The 21,852-nt window shown below is 39.9% G+C and overlaps 1 protein-coding gene across 2 annotated transcripts; it reads left to right on the top strand.

The window, feature by feature from the left end:
• The first annotated feature begins 2,634 nt into the window (after positions 1 to 2,634).
• LOC121908819 (FYVE and coiled-coil domain-containing protein 1-like) lies at positions 2,635 to 21,596 on the top strand. 2 transcript variants are annotated; one of them, XM_042429123.1, is made up of 18 exons: positions 2,635 to 2,720; positions 3,437 to 3,536; positions 3,779 to 3,885; positions 6,864 to 6,989; positions 8,781 to 8,887; positions 10,453 to 10,596; positions 12,715 to 12,811; positions 12,935 to 15,382; positions 15,785 to 15,877; positions 16,265 to 16,383; positions 16,639 to 16,806; positions 17,045 to 17,185; positions 18,550 to 18,755; positions 18,906 to 19,047; positions 19,592 to 19,696; positions 20,712 to 20,922; positions 21,063 to 21,172; positions 21,318 to 21,596. In XM_042429123.1, the coding sequence occupies exons 2-18, from the start codon at positions 3,476 to 3,478 to the stop codon at positions 21,391 to 21,393; spliced, it is 4,461 nt and encodes a 1,486-aa protein (XP_042285057.1). In that variant the 5' UTR covers positions 2,635 to 2,720; positions 3,437 to 3,475; the 3' UTR covers positions 21,394 to 21,596. The 2 variants fall into 2 exon arrangements, with proteins under 2 accessions (XP_042285057.1, XP_042285058.1); XM_042429124.1 differs by lacking the exon at positions 2,635 to 2,720 and adding an exon at positions 2,842 to 2,945.
• The last annotated feature ends 256 nt before the right edge of the window (positions 21,597 to 21,852 follow it).

Below are 21,852 nucleotides of genomic sequence, written 5' to 3'. Positions count from 1 at the left end.
GCTGCAGGCTCTGGCGGCGACGCCGCTGAAGAGGGGGATGCTGCAGGCTCTGGCGGCGACGCCGCTGAAGAGGGGGATGCTGCAGGCTCTGGCGGCGACGCCACAGGGGATGCTGCAGACTCTGGCGGCGACGCCACAGGGGATGCTGCAGACTCTGGCGGCGACGCCACAGGGGATGCTGCAGACTCTGGCGGCGACGCCACAGGGGATGCTGCAGACTCTGGAACGGGGGGCTGGCGCAGCTCCGGAACAAGGGATAGCTGTGCCGGCCCAGCAGGGACGGAGGGCCGCTGCACGCCCAGCAGGGACGGAGGGTTGCTGCATGCCAGCAGGGACGCTGGGGAGCAGAGACTCTGGGGCGCTGGGGGGCGGAGACTCTGAGGCGCTGGAGAGGACAGGCCAGGTGGCAAGGTGACCCAAGGAACGGTGTGGTCGTCTGCGTTGCCTCTGGTTGGCGCTCCGAGGGCCTCCCAGAGCCAAGCGGGTGCCCAGGTAGGGGTTTTGGGTTGGTGCTGGCTCAGGAGTGGCAGGCTGCTGGCTAGCTGGCTCCTTGCTAGCAGTCTTAGATGCCTGATAATAAAAGTACTTCAGCAAAGTCATCTGAGCTGGAATGTCCGGAGTGGAAGCCGAATGGCAGTGCTGGTGGTTGGCAAGCTTGGAGGCCAAACTGTTTTCAAGGAACCCGTCTGGCACTGGGGGGACCTCGATCAGCCAGACGGGTTCCTTGAAAACAGTTTGTCTCTGCTGGGTCCATTACTGGTTGGATCGTTCTGTCAGACTCGGGGAAGCAGGAGTGGACCCAAACGCAGAGGCCGGAATGCAGATATGATGAAAAACTCTTTTAATTGTGGATGGTCACGGACAGGTAAACAGGGCTGAACAGAACTAGCAGAAGGAACAACACAAAACGATCCAACAAGGACTGAACAGAAAACCAGAACTTAAAGAAACTGAACTAACAAGGAGATGAGGTGCAGGTGGGGAGATGGGTGGAGAACTCGAGAGGGGAATAAACATACAGGGAGCTGATTGGCTGAGGACACACAGGGAGCGGGGCAGGGCTGACGAGGCTAACACAGGGCAGGTGTGGGGAAGACAGCAGGGCAGGGCTAACGAGTCCAAATGCAGGGCAGGTGTGGAGGAGTACATGAACACACAAGGGAAACAGAACAAAAACCCAGAAAACAAACTTAATGCCATCTACACTAACCTATCCAAAACCAACCACAAACACAAACCCAAGCACACAACCCAACAAACCAATGATGCAGTCCTCCAAAACCCACCACCCAAATCACACAAGAAAACCCCCATGAACCGAGGGACCAAACAAACGTGCACAACCAGGAGACCCCACAGAACACAACATAAGACCAAAAAAACACCTTAAGTCCAGGCAAGATGTGACACCTTTAAAACTTGTTCCCACATATATTTTGTTACATTGTTGTTAAACTGTGTCATAATTTCTCTGTTTTTGGCTTATAACTTTGTCATCACAAATAGAATATCTCCTTCAGCAATATGAGTTTAGATTTTTAATTTTTATTTAACTGCACAGCAAATAACAATGAACAATACGATATGGCTACAACTAACAATTATTTTCATTGATATTTAATCTATTAATTTTTTTTAAATAATTGACTTATTATTCAGTCCATCACAGTGTCTCAGTCCAATATTGCATCATTGTAATGCTTGTTTTTTTTTTTTTTTCCTGATTAACAGTCCAAAACCCAAAGATATCTAAAACAGAGAAAAGCTGCAAATTCTTAAATTTGAGAAAGTGGAAGACTTAAACAATGAATTTATTATCCAAATAGTAAGCAATTAATTTTCTGCTGATATACTAATTGATTAATTGACTTACTATTTCAACATTATAGTACAACAGTACAGAAGATAATATTGCAGATCATTCTACGAGTCTGCTGCAGTAACAAAAAATGCAGTTTTTTTCTAGATCAGTTTTGGTTTGGGGCTCCTGGAGAATCTTAAATATTTACTGACTTTAAAGTATTTTAAAGAACTGACAGATTGTCAGATTGTTTGTGTATTGTGTGTTGTTCTTTTTATTAATATATCCATCCATTAATTCATTTTTATGTTTTATCTGAATATTCAACTGATTATGTTGATGAAATTTAATTAAACGTCATTCAGAAACTATAATAAAATAATAAATAAGATATATAAATATATAACAAGTAAAAAAACAAAGATCAATTAAAGATAGATTTTGAAAAATATTAAAATATGTTTCTATTCATATTTACCACCAAAAAATAGAAAAATATGTACTTGTATTTTTGTGTAATTTTTGCATCTTGATGCCATTAGCAATTTATTAGTCCTCAATTTCTCTTGTTAAAAATCCCTTAATATAACAACATCTAAATTTGAGCTCCTTTTTTAATTAATTAAAAAAAAACATCTTAAATATTGACGTCATAGTAATATAAATATTATTTGTATACATGTTCTGATATTCTCTTCGATAAAATATAGAATATTATGTTTAGTATGCACACCACACTTTTCAGCTTTCTGTTTATTTATCACGTGTCTCTCAACCAAACTAGGAAAGATCTCAGCAGTTACTGGCGCCTATTTGTCCATTCGGCCTGTCAATCATTCTCAGCGCCCACCCCCCAATGCTAGCAAGTTTCTGCTGAATCGCCTCCAAACTGCACACTCTGGACCATTTTTCACATCAAGTACGTCCTTTATTTAACTATTTATTTAATGTAGAGCTTTTTCGCTTTATTTACAATCAGACTGCCTTGGTTTGTAACGTAAATTTACGTTTAATAACACCAGGAAATGAGGAGCCGAGAGCAGGTGCATGTCCTATAATTAACGTTAGCGTGCGTCTAACGTTACCCTGTCATATCGATGTTTATGCTGCGGTCTGTTGCATTATAAAGCTGTTTGCAAGTGATGTAAGTCAACTCCTCTGTTCTGTAATGGTGACAGTAGATAAATATTGCGTAAGTGAGGTCTGATAAGCACACGGTATCTCCAAACAGTGATTCGCTTTCACCTGTCGTCGTGATGCAAATGTTGTAACCCCCACTGTCTGTAGGGAAATTTTGCTAACTTGTACTTAGCTACTGTAGTATCATCAGTGTCATCTCAACTATGTCATAAACACCTCTGTGGAATAAGTTGCCTCATCAGGTTCTTAGAGAGCAAGAATTGGCATTGTTTTTTTATGATTATGACAGTAATAAGCGACGGGAGGAAATTGATTTAGGACTATTATTTTTTGTTTACTTCCCAATTGCATCAGCTTTGGCATATTTTTACAGTCATGTGCTCTAAGTTAATGATTGGGTATTTTCTTGACAAGTCAGGGAAATAAGTAAGAGTGTTTACATTTCTGAAATATCCAAAATAATGGGAATCTCTGTATTTCTAATCCTTCATGCAGAATTTGGCTTCCTGACTACATTGCCCCTTGTCCCCCACAATGGCCTCCTCCTCATCAGTTGGAGATAATCAACTGCAGAGGATAATCAGAGATCTTCATGGTAATTAAGCTGTCCACACACACAGTAAACATCCATCTCTTACAGTTTCTTTGTAATAAGAACCTGAAGCAGTCTGTGTACACAAGTGAAGTAGAAAAGTATCACATCAAAACAACTCTTCTATGACTGATCAACAGCAACTGTAAATGACTGCTACTACTATCTATTCTTTGTCCTGTATGTGTGCACAAGAACATATGTTGGTATTTGTGTGTGTAAGTGTTAATAACTGTCTTGTTTAGATGCTGTGCAAGAGTTGAGTAAAGAACACAAGGAGTGCGGTGAACCCATAACTGATGACAGCGGCAACCTGCACAAGTTTTTCTATAAACTAGAATACCTGCTACAGGTATGGTACCTAAATCTACCCATTTACAATAATTACAGCAAAACTAAAGGGAGTTATTTTATTTAGAGTTTGCAAGGAAAATAAAGTGGACATTTTACAAAGACAACACATTTTTTCTTTATTTTTTCTGACTTTTCTCATATGTTCGCTTTTTTCTCATGAAATAGTGGCAAGTTTTACCTTTTCAAGCCTCTAAATATTACTACAACTACTACTACTACTACTACTACTACTACTACTACTGCTCAAACATATGAAACCTGTGACAAGTGTTTGAAAGTAAATATTGCTTCGACTCAGAGAGTCACAAGCTAAAAAGATTGAGAACCAGTGCTCTAGACCAAAGTCAACTCCTTTTTGTATTTCTAACCCTTATAGGATAGGTTCACAATAAAGTCTGTCTTAAAACAATAGTCAGGTGGCCATATGAACACTGAAAGAGGTTTTCCTCACTGTAATCATCCCTCCTGTTCATTCTTGGTATTAAAAGATCCCCTTCAAATGCACTTACAATTTAAGTGATGGGAGACAAAATCCACAGTTTGTCCACAAAGTCATTTTGGGCAAAATGACTAATTTGGTCAGCTGAAGCTTCATATTAGCCTTGGATAAACTTTTGCACAGAAGGAGGCTTGTGGATTTTGTGTCCCATCACTTACATTGTAAGTGCATTATGAAAGCATCTTCTAATGGCCAGTATGCAAAAGAGGAATGATTATGTCAAGAAAAACATGTTTCAGTGTTCATTTGAGCACCTGACTGTTGTTTGGCTGGACCTGTATAACCCGAAATGTCTGTAACTGACAGACAGACTCAGTGAGTGATGAAGTTACTAGGGCTGTAGCCAACCAAAGAAAATCTTGGTCGACTAAAATCGTACATAATCTTCAACTAATCGATTAGTCGCGCGCGGGGGGGCGGGGTAATGGGACAGAGAGCACAGTAAACTCGGCAACCACACATTTCTCTGTTCTGTATTTCTCTGTTTTATGTCTTCAAGTTAGGCTAACCCATTGTTGGTAACTTTGGAGCTAACCCCCTTCACTTTTCCAGCATTTGGGGAAACAACAGACTTGACTTTTTAGCATTTATTAACTGACACATTGTAGTCTGTACTGTACATCTACTGCCAGACTGACAACTTACTACTAACCTTCTCCTCTGCCTCGCTTGCATCCACCGTCACTTCTCTGCCCCTCGCTCTTTCCCACACGCTACACAAATATACTCCTTAACGGAGCCACGCTACCAGTGGTTTCCCAGGCAACGACAGAGGTTGACTCACGTACCGGAACAGCGATGCACAGAGACTCCCAAACGCTGTCGAATATTAAAAAATATAATTTATTTTGGCCTGGCGGGGGTTCTTGTTGTGTCATTATGGAGAAACACAGATTCAGTAAACTTTCAGTACATTCAATAAACATTGAGTATAGTTAGACCCAGCAGGCTCCATTAGGTTGGGCGAGTTCAAAGTTGTGAAAACAACGGGGGTGTTTTGAATACAGGTAATTTGTTAGTCTGTACCTCTCGCCGCAGGAAATAATGGATTACTCCTGGAAAGCTATTGATGTAGCACTTTTCTCCTTATGAAAATAACACGGAGATTATTCGACCAATGAGAATTTAGTCGGACGAGAGCATATCGACCAACTAATCGACCAGTCGACCAGCAGACTACAGCCCTAGAAGTTACACCATCGGTCGACCGGCCCAGTGTTGGAGTTTCCCCATTGGCCGTTGCTCTTTTAAAATGAATTGGCACAAACAGTTTAAATTACGTCCTCAGGGGGGCGTTTACAGGGGAGCCCCTGAGCGCAGCCCAGAAATAAGATTTAAAAACATACATTTACTAACCGAATCGTCTCAAAAAGAGGTTCTGACACTAACAGGAACATAAACCCGCGGATACAAAGAGATGCGACAGATCCATTTTACCAGCCTGCATGGTTAGCATCGTTATCATAGCCATGCCGTACTGTGTGTAGCCCATAGACTGTATGTAAATACAGTGTAGCCACGGTGTCTGCAGTTTAAGAGCACCGTGCTGGGCAGGTGACAGGTGTATTTACGGTGTTTGTGTGCTCTGAAAGACGTCACGGTGCAGATATAAAGTCACACAGCTGACGGACTGTTTGCCTAGAATGTTAATCCTACATAAACATATGGATGAGACCATATGTTTACAGACATCCGCAGATAGATACAGATGAAAGAGCAGCGGGAGTTAACAGATAGTTAGAATAGTTATAGTTAAAGTTAAAATAAGTTCTCTCAAATCTAATTTCCCAAGGTATGAGTTGTAACTGCATTTATACCCTTTTTTTTACTCAAACATTGCTTAACCACGTCATATGATATGCTACTTCCGTACACTTTAACAACAAATATTACCACCATTACCACTACAGAAAATTGCAGATGAACATTTAATATCAAGGAATTCACATTATAGACACTACCACTGACTATCCCTGTTAACAAATTGGCCACAATTGCACACATTGACCATACAAGGTTCTGACATATACTAGGTTTTGGCCTAGTCTTGTTTAACACAGACTTGAAAAATTGTGAACCCGTCCTTTAAAGTAAAGCACTTGTGACTTCTCATCACAGGTTTCAGATATCAATGAGTTGTGAGCAATTCCACCAAGGAGGGATTTATTTTTCTCTTAACTTGTCAGATAGTTTTTAGAGAGTACGTCAGTAGAGAAATAGCAAATATAAGAAAAAAAGTCAGTCCTGTCCATTTAAGCCTTTTGTGACCCTTTGGAGGGGTCTCAACCTCTAGTTTGGGAACCACAGCTCTAGACAGACAAGGTTAAACTGGGGGAAAGCTCAAAGGAAGTATATTAATTACAAACCAGATTTCCTGAACACATCACACATTTCCTGTCACACAAACTTGTTGTACTATCCACATTGTTGAGGATGTTGTTCGGTAATGCAATAATAAGATGATGTGTGTTTCTTAGTTTGATCAGAAAGAAAAGACAACCTTTCTTGGCCAGAGGAAAGACTACTGGGATTATTTCTGCGACTGCCTGATTAAGATCAAGGGAGCTAACGATGGCATCCGTTTTGTTAAGTCCATCCCCGAGGTAATCCTCCTCTGCGACACACACACACACACACACACACACACACACACACACACAAAATCTCCTTCGGTGCCTCAGTGTTGCCATAGCGTGCAACACATATACACACATACACAAATACGCAGTGACCGTACAAACACGTGACTAATCCTCTGGTCAGTCAGGTAAGACTCAGTGCCGCTAATTCACTTGCTGTCTGTACCTGCTGTACTGTTTCTTCTTCACCTTCTGTCCTGGGAATTCACAGCGGTGAGCTCAGTAGAGGAATAGCTGTAGTCAATTTTGTTAGAAATTTCTATTCCTAGTTTATATTATATGTAATTTGTAGCTTGTTTAACCTTTCAGTGTGCCTTATATTTAGGTTTTTCATGCTTGAAAAGATCTAAGGAGTACTCTTAAGAGTAGTTTAAAATGACATGACTTTTGTTTTTGTCTTGTGGGATATTGGTGTATACAAGACATGTTGGTCTCTCTAAAAAGTACTAATAATCTGATCTATACGATAAATATGGGGTGTCTAGACTGTAATGAGTTTCATTTAGTGTCTGTCAGCCAATTGTACCTTTTTGTTATTACAGATTTCTTGAGTTTGATGGTACTATAAGTTTCTAAAAGGTGTGTTAGCAACATTTTTATATATTGAATGCTTAAATTGAATTAAAATACACATCCTACACCATGTTCTTCAGATTGCTTGTTTTGTCTGACAAATAGTCCAAAACCCAAAGATATTCAGTTTACTGTCAAGTATGACAAATAGAGTCAGCAAAGCTTCACATTTTAGAAGCTGGAAACAACAAATGTTTTCACATTTTTGCTTGAAAAATTACTGAAATGGTTAATCAACTTTCAACTTTCAGAATAGCTGCTGATTCATTTTTAATAGTTTATTCGTCTTATTTTCTCAACTCTAGTGATGTTCAATTGTCCCGTTGTTCAGGGAAAACTGGGTTATTTGTAAGCTGTAGTCTATCGTGAGAGCTAATTTAAGTCCTGCTTAACAAACATAGTAAGACCACATGTCTAATTTTTTGCTAGTGAAGATTTATTCATTAGCAAAAGATATCCGTTATTTAAAGTTTCTTCAGGGATTTTTATGGGTCAGTATGTTTTTCTTTTAAAAGTCACATAGTTCAATCAATAACAGCTGACTGCTAATTATTTTTTTGGAAACCTTTGGTGCTTTTATATAAAAATTGTACTTTTACTCTTCTCGTTTCTTGTCAGTCAGTCACAGACATGACAGGAGTCCCCAGCTGGTGTCCTTATGGTAGATCTGTCTGTGAGTCTGTTGTCTTACTTAAATCCCCCCATCTGCTAATGTGTCAGAGAGTTTTGGTACAGTAGATTTAGCGTCTATGCAGTGATTATCTTTAAACTTAAACATTCTAAAATGCTCTGTGTCGGGTAAGATTTTAACCAAACACAATTTTTTAAATTGGGGTCATTTAAAACTAGAGCTGGTATGATTTGTTTATTTGGGTTTTGGACTTTTGGTCAGACAAAACAAGGCGTTTGAAGATGTCATCTTGGACTCTATTTTTTGGACTTTTCCATTTTCTGACATTTTTAATCGGGAAAATAATGGGCAGATTACTCGAGAATGAAAATAATCTTAAGTTGCAGCCCTATTTAAATGTCATGCAACTGTAACTGTTGTTACATTCAAACAGATTATTTAGGAAGTAGAAACCAGTTTATGTTGAACAGTATCAGACCACATTGCAGTAAGGTAATGTGTGCGTATGAGTGTGAATGTACACTGAAGTCTCTATTTTTGTGTGTCCTCAGTTAAAAACATCGCTGGGGAAAGGACGGGCCTTCATCCGCTACTCACTTGTTCACCAGCGTCTTGCTGACACACTGCAGCAGTGTCTTATTAATCAGAAGGTCACAAGGTCAGATGACACACACACACACACATGCATACATATGTATTTCATTATGTTTGTCATCCTAAGGTTGTCTTGACGTGTCATGTTTTACGCCATTTGAGTACTTTATCTTACGGTTTGTTGGTGTCCTTTCTCAGTAAGTGTGACTAGTTGTTCCTGATTCTTGTCTTATTTCTGTTTTCACAGAACCAAAACAGCCACATAACTGACCACATACACCTACAGACACTTCTCACTTCCTCAGTCTGTTAGACCAAATGTCAATTTTATTTTTGCTTTTTTTAAAATTTTTTTTTACCTTTATTTAGCCAGAATAGTGTTTTATGATCTAAATTACTATTTTGAGAGAGTTGACCAATATTGGATAGGAGGTAGAGTTGAAAGGGATTGAACCACATACATTTTCCATCTGTTTTTCAATAGCATTGGGTATTCTGATTCTTTGTGTCTCAGTACACCTGGGGCCAGATGCATAAAACTGTGTGTAGATTCATGACTGAAACTTTGTGTACGCACAAAGTCAGGAATATTTGTCAGATTTATAAAGCTGGTTCTGTTCTATACATCTCAGTCACCGAGGAACTGGGCACACTGTGCACGACCCTCATTTCCACCTGCACAATGAGCAATAAAAGGATGAAGACACACCCTGAACCAGCCGTTTTCATATCATTTTTCCGCCCGCTCCACCAGTCTGTACATCTGTCAGTAAAATAAATGGGAAAGAAGAAGTGCCATTTCACTGCGTCACTCTGGGGAGGTTCAACAACCAGAGCAAACATTACACGTGGCTGTACAGCTCTTTAGACCATTCATGTCATTAATTCATCACATGGACCTGTGAATCATTGTCTGCAGTGATTTCTCAGAAATGTAATCTATGATTAGTTTGTAGCGCTCATATCTAAACTGACTTCACAGGGTGTGTCACAACTAAGTGAAATGAAATAAAAAGGAAAGTAAGAGCAAAATAAAATGTTGACTCCTATGTAAATTAAAAGAATGATAAAATGAATCACACAAAAGTGATTACTCAATGTTACGTTTATAAATGTGCCTTTGATTGGCATTTTACAAATCGTTTTAGAAAAAGGTGTACGCCTGGTCTGAAGAATGCGTGAGGTGCACACATTCTCACTGCACATTCTGTTTTTATAAATACCAGTTTATATGTGGGAAATGGCGTATGCATGGTTTTTGTGCGTACACATCATTTATGTATCTGGTCCCTGGAATGTTCTCAGTACAGTGCACAATTAACAACCTCTCTGTGGTGCATATAATATAGTTTCATTTATATTTTTTTAATGCTTTTATCTTTTTCATGCTTGCGTCTATTCTTGTATTTTGTTTTATTGTTATGACACTTTAAATTCCCTGCGTGGGATCATGAAAGCTCATCTTACCTTATCATATCTCAACTTAGCATCAACAGCACAGTATAAACTCGAAACATAATGCTCGAAAAACCGTATGAACAATGTTTTGTGTCAAATAAAAAATGTGTGTTTGTTTGTGTGCTTAATGGTATTGTTTATGTTTTTTTGGTTCATATTCGTCCCATGCAGTGACTGGTATTATGCCCGAAGTCCCTTCCTCAAGTGTCACCTCACTACTGACATAATCAACCATCTTTATGAGCTCAACCAGATCCAATTTGATGTGGCGGCCAGAGGTTATGACCTTGATGCGGATTGGCCAAACTTTGCGAGGTAACAAATGCCTACGGTTATGTTTACATTTTTCCAATCAGCAGTTGAAGATTTCCTGTGTTTTGCTCAAGGAAAACACAATATTCAGTCTGGGTGTTGAATTCATTGTTGGTGTTGTGTTGGTGGAAACAGACACTTAACTAAGAAATAAAAGATAGGCTTCTTCTACCTCAGGGTTGGAAACAATTTGTTAATTGATCTGAGAGAGAGCTAAACTAATTTGGATTAAGACACAAATTTGGTGCAGCTAATATAAAATTGTGGTGAAGCAGTATTAGGTACTTCACACCTTGAAGTAACACTTAATTATCTGATCACCCTGAACATTCACAGTTCTTTTTTTTTTTTGCTTGAGTGTGTGTGTAAACGTGTGTGTGTGTGAGAGTATGAGGCTGCCGACAGTGTGTGAGCGCTGATCGTTGTTCCTCATGTCAGCACCTTTGTCAAACCTTTCACTTCCTTGTCATCAATTTTCAGTCACTCTACAGGCGGTAGACATTTTTTTAAGAGCGTAATTTGTGGTGTTTCATTATTATGATTATTATGTAAATTTTACAATATAATGCAGTGCAACAACACCTGCAACAAGTTACCTGAAAAATGTTGAATCAACAACATAAACACATCATAAACAAACAAACAAATAAGAAATATATATCCTGTATAATTTACAAATTTAGTGGGTTTTTTTTAGGGCTATTGTATAGGATTACATTAGATTGAACAGATACTGTATCAGAGGTTTTGTTTTTTTAGCATGTACGTGAGGACAAATATTTGCACTTCTGCTTATCATTTCCCATCATGTAACTGAAATTATTTCATGTTGTACCTACACCCACACGTTTGGTTTTTCTCATGAGTTGTGATTGGATGGCTGAAAGGACATTTTTTTCAGTACTGGATCAGAGAGAAACATTAAACATATGACAACATATTGCTAGACCAGCCCTTTTTAAGAAGCTTTGAGAAATAGGCTTACTCTGAAAACAGGTTATTAGCCTAATTTATTGTAAACTCTGTAGAACTATTTTTTTTTATTTTACTGACTTTTATTTATCTATTTTCAACACTTTATTGTTTCATTGTTATAATTTTTAACTTTTGCAAAATTGTATTTATTGTTGTCTATTTTGCTATTTTCAAAATTATTTTTTTGTGTCTGTGTTCTTTTAATCCTGCTATGTGAAGCACTTTGGGCTGCATGTTTGTATGAAAGGTGCCATATAAATAAAGCTGAGTTGAGTTGAGACATGACTCATTTTAACTGTTAGAAAAATAAGATGAACCTTTATTGTCAGGGCATGGACACTTTACATCAGAATTCTTGAGTAAACACGATCAGCATCACTTTCTCAGAAAAGAAATGTCCTAGAAAAGAACTGAGAAGCGGTTGAAATTTCATAGAAAGATTTCATAATGTGGTACGACACAAATTGAGACAGTCCTTGTATGTATGGTATAACCTTCTTTTACCAGAGTAATCAATGGTGCACAGCACATCAACTGAACATGCTTTGCAGTTGTAAAATACATGCAAGCATTGTCAACAAATATGCAGATTTAACAAAATAATATAGATGTCCAACAAATGAATTAATATTTAGTAAAAAAAAATAGGTAATATAGTAAAGTAACATAGGTTTCAAACAAAGTGCATCTGAAATGGATTTTTATGTTTTCCTATTCATTTGGTCATGAAGTCATCAAGTTTTTACCAATTCCTCTGAAAATCAACAACTGCTGATACACTTCAAACAGTTACCTTCTACTATTACATTATGTCTGGGTGTTCTTAAAAAAACTCTGTATGAATTAGGAAGTACTTTGTACTGTATGAGAACATTGTCTCTTTTTTCCTATAATTGGTACCAAGTTACATAGTCCTTTGCAGGAAACATCCTTACTGTGGAAATAAGGGGACCTGCAAACTAAAGTGTTGCCATAGAGCCCCCTAAATACTCTCTCCCGTCAACTTAAGTTCCTCTTTTGTGTTATGATTTTTTTATCCAATCAGTTAGATGTCATGCAGCTGTCCTTGAATGTTTGTCTTACTTGGAGTGCTGTTTTTTTTTGGTTATATGTGACATTAACATTTAGTATCTCATCATGTGAAAGGCGAACAATAGGTGCTGCCTCATCAGCTTTCCTGTGGAGGCCTCCCAGTCGCTGCTCCAGCATCAACAGTTTGGTTAGCAGCTATTCACACTCACAGGTATACACTTGTACTAATATAAATGCTTTGTAAAGACAATTTAAAAAAAAAAAAGTATTTGTCTAAATGCGACTGAAGTTTGAAGCACCTGACCAGAACTCTCTTGTTCCATCTACTTTCCAGGCACAGGAGTTTCTCCCAATCCCAGACTTGAGTCACAGTCTCCTTGGTGATCTGGGAGAACTGGGGGAGCCCTCTTCTTGCAGCATTGCAGAGAATCTCCGCGTTGAGCTCGACCAGTCAGAGCTCAGACAGCAAGAGCTTCTGGTACGGGTTGAGGAGTTAGGCAAGGAGTCGGCTGAACTGAAAGATGTCGTGAAAGACCTTCAAGGCCAGCTATCAGTTGCTCAGAAGACCTCTGGTCACTCACTATCTTCAGAGCCCAAAACTAACACAGACATAGCTAGCCAGGACAGAGCAAATCACCAACAAACTTGTGGGGAAGCAATAAACAGTGAACTTAAAGACAGACTCACAGCTGCTGAGAATAAAAATATGGAGCTTTTGTCTAAGTTGGACGAGGCTCTTAAAGAAAAGGGCCAGCAAACAGCTAGCTACTGTGACTCAGCTTGGAAAATCCAGGAACTCCTGGATAAACTCAAGACTGCAGAGGAAGAGAGGTTGGAGGCAAAGAGAGAGGCTGAGGACAGGGCCAGGCACTCTGAGCGTTTGTCTCAGGAACTAAAACTCAGGGAACAAGAGCTGAGAAGCTGTGAGGAGAAGCTAGCTGAAGTAAAAGCCGGGGCCCATAATGAGCGGGAGGAGGCCCTCAAACGGTTGGAAGAGCTCCAAGGTGCAGTTGGTCGAATTCAGGGAGCACTGACATTGAAAGAGAAGGAGACGGGAAACTTGAGAGCCCAGCTTCAGGATCTACAAGCCTCACTGGAGTGCAGAGAACGACAAGCAGAGGAGCTGAGGAAAAGACTGCAGGAGGAGAGGCAGGAGATAGAGCAGAGATGTAGCACGAGCAGCAGCCAGAATGAAACACTAGAGAGCCAGCTCCTAGATTTAAGAAAAACTCTCAAAAACAGAGAGAAAGAGCTCTCCGTTGGTTCAGAGAGAATCAAGCATTTAGAGGAGCAGTTGGAAAAGCTAAATGTTGAGAAGGAAAGTCTGATCTCAAAGCTTTCTGATAATGAAGTCAGTTCCTGTGATCAAGCAGAGAATCTTGAGGACTACAAAACCCAATGCAGCAATCTCATGGAAATTAATGCTAAGCTTCTCCAAACAATTAAGAAGAGTGAGGAGAGCACTACAGAGCTGGCTGCGAGCAGGGCAGCCTTGTTAGACCAGCTAGCTTCTTTGAAGGCTTCTGAAACGCACTTAAAGGGGAGGGTAGAAACTGCAAAGCTGTGTGTGGAAGACAGAGAGAAGAAGCTTTTAGATGAAAACCTGCATTTGGAGGAGATCGTCCAGAAGACGCTCATCCAGAAGGAAGTATCAGACACTCAGTTGAAGACAATTGAGCATGAAAATGTGGAGCTTCTTGAGGTTCAGTCCTCGTTGAAAAAACAGTTAGCCAAAACTCAAGAGGAACTTGACTCGCTTACTGCCAAAGCTTCAAAGTTGGAGAAAAACCTTACAGCGTCCCAAAGAAGCCAAGCAGAATTACTCGCAAAACTCCAGGAAACTGAGTCTAAACTCCGAGACCAGACTGTTAAATGCAGTCTTCTGCAGGCGAGAGCCGAGGAGCTGGAGAGCAGGACCGGGGAGGTGCATGATGAAAAAGGAGCTGCGGAGAGCAATGAAAAAATGCAGAAGCTTCACGATGAGCATCAGACATCCTCAATGGAAACCAAAGAGGCCCCTTTCAGACTGGTGATAGCTGAGGCTCAACTGGAACTCAACCTACGGGAGGTGCACCGGCTGAGGGAGGAGGTGGTGGAGCTCAGGGCTCAGCTGCTGGCAGGAACTGAGGAGAGGATGAAAGTTCAGGCTCTCCAGGAGGTGACAGAGGCCTCCAGAGAGGATCTCCGTGTCTTAGCAGAACAACTCAAGGCCCAGGTAGAGGAGCTAAATCGCCGGCATGTTGATGAGATTCTACATTCCCGGGAGCGAGAGGAGGCTCTTATTCGTGAACGAGACGGTGAGGCCCAGGCTCGGGCAGGTCTGGCTGCAGAGGTGACCACCTCCAGAGAGGAACTGAATAAGCTTAAACTGCGTTATGAAGCCTTGTGTCTGGAGAACAATGAATCCAGAGAAGCACTGCATAGAGCCAACACGGAAACAGCTGAACTCGGTGTGCATGTGTGTATGCTAACCGCTGAGAACGAAGAGGCTCGCCTGCGCTGGGAGGGCCTGTCAACAAAGCTGCAAGATCTGGAGAAGGAGGCAGCTCAGGAGGCAGAGAGACTGAATAGCTGCATGGTTCAGCTAAATCAGGAGAACCAGCAACTCCTCAGTAAGCTCCATAAGGAGGACGGTTTATTGGCAACCAAGCAGGAGCTGCAGGAAGAGCTGAGCAAGGCCCAGCAGGAGGCTGAAACTGTGCAGGAGACGAGCCAGGAGGAGATTCATGCACTCCGGTTCCAAATCAGCAGCCAAGCCATGAGCCACGGCAGCCAACTCGAGGTCAGCCACAAACAGATTAGCTAAAGAACATGCAGTATGCTTAAAAGTGTTTACATGCACTCAAGTAACCGGGTTACAGTCGGCTTTCTCCTGTGAGCTGATTTCTTAAACATCACATAAACGAGAAACCTGTTTTTTGTAACTGAGGTAGAGGATTAGAGAAGGCTGATTTCCCCATCTAGATTTCTCTGGTAGAGTGCCAGTTTCTCTGCGACATATACAAAGACTTCAGGGTGGGAGGAAGAAAGGGAAGATCCTGCATAACCTGGTTACTTAAATGCATGTAAATGTACTGCTGGATTGTTTTATGTTAGGTATTGGCTGCCAAGATACTGTAGATGTTCATCAACAAACTACTGTCATATCTGAATTTTAACCATGTGCTCATATTTTCTCATCCAGAGCGTGAATCAGGATTTACAGGAGGTGAGATTACAGCTGGCAACTGAACAGGAGAAGGTGGGCGACCTGGAGAACAAACTCAAACAGCTAGAGGTGAGAGGATAGCCCGCTACTTAAAAATTTGGGTGTATTATCATTTCCAGATGGCCTAGTCCCAGTCTATTCACTGAAACCCTCTGAGGTTGCTTTTAAGTCATGGTTGAAAATTAGGTGTAGCGGTATTACAAGTGGTTTCAGGCAAGGAAATGAAAATATAACTGTTTGATATGGCCTACGCCGCAGACAACACTTTTGGTTTCGGTGCACACACAGTATGCACAGAAACACTATGTGTGTTTGTGTTTGTCGGATTGATAAATGAAAACAGAAATTGCAGTTACATTGTGTATTTTGGCATGTAAAATAATCATAATGTTATGGTCACGAGCATATCTCACGTAGAAGCAGAAATAATGTGTCGCTTTGCTGTACTGATTGCAGGCTGAGAATCAGAGATATTGCCAACAGATTGAGGAGAAAAACATCCAGATGGCCCAGTGCGAAAATCTCATCCAGCAGAAAGAAGACGAGATAATCCATCTGAAAGGGAATTTATCAAGGTGAGATACTGTATTCATAATCACACATTCTGGACCAAATTAAAGCTGTTAAGAAAACGTTTTTAATCTTGTGTGTTTTAGATTAGGATGTTTGTTTTTTTTATATGCCTAAAGGGTTTTGGCGTACGTGTTCTTGCTGTTTTTTACAATTCAAGCCTACAAATAATAACTGCATGGAGAAAACCAACATCACATGAGAATCCTTGCTTTTTTCTGGACCATATTATGAATCAACCTGCGTTTGTATGTGTGCAGAACTGAGGAGGACTTAGCAGCAGCTCAGAGGGCCTGTCAGGAGTTGACTGAAAATCTACGGAGAATCACACAGGACAAGCAGAACTTTGATTTTAAGACGGCTGCTGAACTTGATGACCTCTACCGCACCAAAATAAATTTGGAGGAAAGGCTTGTAGAACTCATCAGGTATAAACATCCTTCATTCTTCCTCAGATTTACTTTGCACACCATGTTTTTCATGTTTCTTTTTCTTGAGGTTGATTTGAAATATGCACAAAGCCATGTGGAGACATGATGTCAAAATGCATCGCCTATTGTACTTTTAAATTGGCCATGGCATCCAAACCACCCAGTCATCTTTAGTATACTGTGTCTTTAGTGATTTTACTGCATATACAAATATCTTTGACGGTTCTCTCTGCAGGGAGAAAGATGCACTGTGGCAGAAGACGGATGCTCTGGAGTTTGAGCAGAAACTGCGGGATGAGGAGACAGAGAGGGACGTCAACTACTGTCTGGACTGTCACAGTCAGTTTAGCTGGTGGATCCGCAAGTATAACTGCAGGTCAGATGGATTTTGGTATACAGTAATTAAAAATCTACCGTACATATCACTATGTCAGCCAATAAAACTACTGTCAGTGCTGCTACTTTTTAATTAGTAGTGTCATGATTAGAGTTTTTCTAAATTGCTAAAGCACATTTTCAGGAAGTGCTGCAGTTCTCAAAACACTGAGTGTAATTACCACAATTACCACCATGTTCTACTGTGCAACACAACACGTAATTTGTCTTGCAAAAGGCAGTTATTCACGTGTCGAATTTAAACAAATTCAATAACTGGTGCATCACTGCAACCATAATGACATTTCCATTTATCATTGCAAGACAAGTTAAAGGAACTGTGTCACTGAAGTCCAGTGACATTTTGTTTCTGTTGCACTTCTCATTTAGACTTAACTGTAAGTCAGGAGTGAAATCAGCTGAATTATATCCATTAAAATCAATGTAAATGTCAGTTTGCAGCTCCGTGTTCGGGAACTGTGGTAACTACAATACATAAGACTCAATGTTGATATGTTTGAGTAATCAAAGTACATGATGAGATGCACCTGTAAACTAAATTTGACAACATGTGATGAACCACAATTGAATTTGAGGATAAACATGTTAATAGTTGAATTTAAAGATACATCTATTTTACGGTTTTGCATGTTAGGATGTACACAATGGGCATGGTGACAGTTTAGTTTATCATAAAAGCAGTTGTAGCAGTAGCAGTTTATTTTTTTGCTAACTCAATGAGTTTGAAGACATTTGTTCTTAAATTTTTAGGTTCTGCATTAAAGCAACAAGAAGTACATTTACTGTTGCAAGAAAATGAGCCGCCACTATGAGAATTGCATGCAGTGTTTTGAAAATTATGGTTTTCATTCATTCATTCGTGGAAATTGTGTCAAAAGAAGATGTATATCCTACATCCTCAGTGGTTTTTCTATTTAATTTCAACATTTTACTTTTGATTACACAATCAGGCCCTTCTGTGCTCACAGTAAAGACACTTTTTGTCCCTCAGCACCACTGCAGGGACTCTCAGGTCATCAGAGCAGGGACTGCAAAGCTGAAAACTAAAGATGACTTTTTTTTGACTGATTAACTTTGGAGCAGCCTTGCGCAAAATCCCAAACAGACCATACCTCTCCAAAAAACAAAACACTTTTATGATTGACAAATTTTTGAGTTAATTCTGGGTTTTATGTGTTTCTTTTATGTGTCGTCTCTCTTAAAAGATGAAAAGCATAAATCATGTTCTGTAAAAAATAAAAAAAAATAAAAAAGTTTTCCTTACATACTAATTATTCCTCTCGACACTATAATTATCTGCATTTCATTCCATTTTTACCTCAATTATATTATGTCTATTCACAGACTGTGTGGGCGTCCCTTCTGTTACTACTGCTGCAGCAACACGGTGAGCACCCAGCAGGGCAACAGAGAGCGCTGCTGCAGGGACTGTTATAACCAGCACAGTGCAGTAGTTGAGCGCCACCCACAGGAGAACGTGTCTACCAGCACACCAGGCACACCTTTCAGCCATCTGCTCCAGGCTGGGAGAGCTGTGATGAGTGTTTCAGGTGACAGCACACACATACACAGAGGATTATAATCTGTCAGATCATAAGATACTAGTACACGATGTGGTGTGTATGTAATGGTTTTTACAGTATAGTAAGATAAGAATGGAAAATGCAACACTGAACAAGTAGGTAATGTGTGTTTTTTAGGGGCAGATCAAGGTGACAAGCTGGAGGATGGTGTTTTTGACATCATCACAGAGGAGGAAGTGAGTGGCGTCTACGACAGTGACTCCCTCTCTTTTTCCACTGCCTGCTCTCCTGGACACGGACAGCAGGGGGCAGCACAACTGTAAGTATCTCACATGCATTCACTTGCAGGGGAATTGGGAGTACTGATTGCAGACAAAGTCAGCGATACAGATTATAAACGATGACATGACAGGTTAATACCAACCACAGAAACAGATCTAATATTTACAGATGCCTCCTTTTACAACAATGACACCTCTGAAACGATCTGTTTAGGTCATTTCAGTTCTGCAGGCTCTCACAGTAACACATTTCCAAAACTGAAAATGTTTCAGCAGTGGAAAGAAATTCAAGTGCATGATATTTAAAGATGAATGAAAATTGCAGATATTTTTAGGCTTTTTCAATTTTCTACATATGGTGTGTATAAAAATCTACTCCCACTCGGACTTGAAGTTCCAGAGACAGTGGATATAATTAGATCAGACACTCATCAGAAAATACTTTAAATGTCATTATGTATGAATATAAAACACAAAACAAATGCATACTTTTACAGTTATATTAGTGTTAACCCTGAAGAAGTTTGTTTTCCCCTTTGGGTTTTTTATTTTTTGTAAGAAGTTTTCTGTTGCTGTCTCCAGTAAAAGCAGTACCAGTGCAGGAGACATTGCATCAGAAGAAACTGAGGACCTCAGTGCCGCAGTACAGGATGCAGAGATCTGCCTGATAAAGTCTGGAGAACTCACGTAAGTTTCACATGCAGTGAAAGTTACAACGGCAAATCATGCGTGCATTGTTTGTGTTTACATGTGGATGCGGTCACAAGGTTTGGCTTTACATTTTTAGAGGAAGTTTAATGTTTTCTTCTGGTCAAAACTAAAAGCTTAAAATCGGAAGTGAAATATAAAACTTATCCATGTGTGTTATGGACAGCTTCCCTAAATGTTTCTTGGTATGTGTTTGTGGGACTTTTGTTTGTCTCCTTTAGTAACTTTGTACAGGTTTGTTTAATATATGTTTTGTTAATATATAATATATTCAGTATGGAGAAAGCTTTGAGGCTCCTGGCATCTGTTTTGGTGAAGAGCCAATGAGCAGAGTGCTGACCTCTGACCCAAAACAAAAATATACCATGAATTTTTAATCAGATTACAGTGCTTCAATCAGACTGGGCTTTCTTCCTTCATGTTGTGGTCTTTGCTTGGAAATGAAGCTACAACTTATTTTACGAAATGTCAAAAAAAAAGTGTAAAATTTCCATTGTAATTTGTCAGAGCTCAAGGACACATCTACTAGAATATAAGACAAAAAAGGCTTACAGTAGAGAAGCTGAATTCATTTATTTTATTTCTGCTTGAAAAATTACTTAAAATAAAAATAGTTGCCAATAAATCTTCTGATGATTGACTAATCAGTTCATTAACTTATTGTTTTAGCTCTTCTTTGAATACGAAATTACATAGAAAGTTGCAACTTTATCCTTAAACAAACTTCAGTGTGCCACATTTTTCATTTATACAGTTAATTTATTGTTTAACTTTTTTTTTTAGCAAGAATGCCAGATTCTCAAATGTGAATATTTGCTGGTTTTCTTTGACCTTTATGATAATTAACATAATACCTTTTTTACTAACCAAATTATTAATAGGTTAATCAAGAAAATAATCAGCAGATTAATTGCTAACGAAAATAATCACTAGTCAGTGCTACAATATGTGAACGTGAACTATCTTGTATCCTGGTTTATGCTCTTTGCTGTAGGCTCTCTGTCCACTTCACGGTGGATGACATCTCCGGGTTTGGGGACAGCTCCCGAGAGCTTTTCATCAAGTCCAGCTGTTACAGCACCATCCCCATCACCATGAGCAGTCCTGGCTCCACCGTCACCTGGACATTTACCTCTGAACCTAAGAGCATCTCCTTCAGCGTGGTCTACAGGGAGAGTACAGAGACTCCACTGGAGCAGGCTAAGGTGAGACACTGGCATATGAATAAAGAGAACATGCAAACACAATACCTGTCACCCTTTCAGATTTGTACCTAATGTATACAGAAACATTTCTCTGCTGTTAATACATGTCAGACAAGACTTCTGTCCTCTCCTCTCCCCAGGTCTTGATCCCACTGACCCGCTGTAACTCCCACAAGGAGACAATCCAGGGAGAAATGAAAGTCAGAAACCCTGGAGAATACACACTCATCTTTGACAACTCCTTCTCCAGGTCAGTCATTCTGTGCTTTAATAACGTGTTGTGTCACGTTAGGCCTTTGTGTTTTTATCTCTGTAGCATAAACCACTATTATTGTATAAACCTAAAAAACTAAACAGGAAGGAGCTAATGTTCCTCTGTCTTTCTTGCTAATCAGGTTCATCTCAAAGAAAGTGCTGTATCATCTGAGTCTAGACAAACCTGTGGTCTACGATGGAACTGACCTCCTGTGAGCTTGAGAGGAAGCATGACAAAGCAGGTGTAAAACTGACTTTTGACACATCATTCAAGGTGTTCAAGCTCATGCACACGATTGTGTCTGAGTCTGCTGACGTTCAGCAACCTCAATGAAAGGTTATGGCATTTTAAAAACGTCTCTCACAGCTAGCTTCTGCTCATGAGGTGTTCCGATCATGGCAAAGCTGAACAAAGGTGGGAAAAAAAATGAGGTAAAACAGTGTTACTCTACTGAATGTGAGCATGCACTACCTTTCGTAAAAGCTTGCAGTTTAAATGTAGCATGAGGTGTATCGAACTACACTGGAGGTTTGTTACATATTTGAATGTGAGGAACTTGTGTGCACGCACATACAGGTTTGCCGGCACCTACAGATCTAGACCCTGTAGGCAACTTTTTTTTTTTACTGCATCGTTGCAGAAATTCAGCTGCATTTGTGCTTTATCTTGCGGTG

This window comes from Thunnus maccoyii, chromosome 12 (assembly GCF_910596095.1).
Source record: "Thunnus maccoyii chromosome 12, fThuMac1.1, whole genome shotgun sequence".
NCBI lineage: Eukaryota > Metazoa > Chordata > Actinopteri > Scombriformes > Scombridae > Thunnus > Thunnus maccoyii.
The sequence above is the reverse complement of the archived record's forward strand: the minus strand, read 5'-3'. Positions and strand labels throughout refer to the sequence as shown.

What these genes read in the sequence shown, in the direction of transcription:
- LOC121908819 (XM_042429123.1), top strand. Translation starts at nt 3,476, where the DNA reads ATGGCCTCCTCCTCATCAGTTGGAGATAATCAACTGCAGAGGATAATC. An exon ending in CTGAAAGGGAATTTATCAAG is followed by an intron (nt 16,384 to 16,638) that starts GTGAGATACTGT and finishes GTATGTGTGCAG; the next exon opens with AACTGAGGAGGACTTAGCAG. An exon ending in CTCCACTGGAGCAGGCTAAG is followed by an intron (nt 20,923 to 21,062) that starts GTGAGACACTGG and finishes TCCTCTCCCCAG; the next exon opens with GTCTTGATCCCACTGACCCG.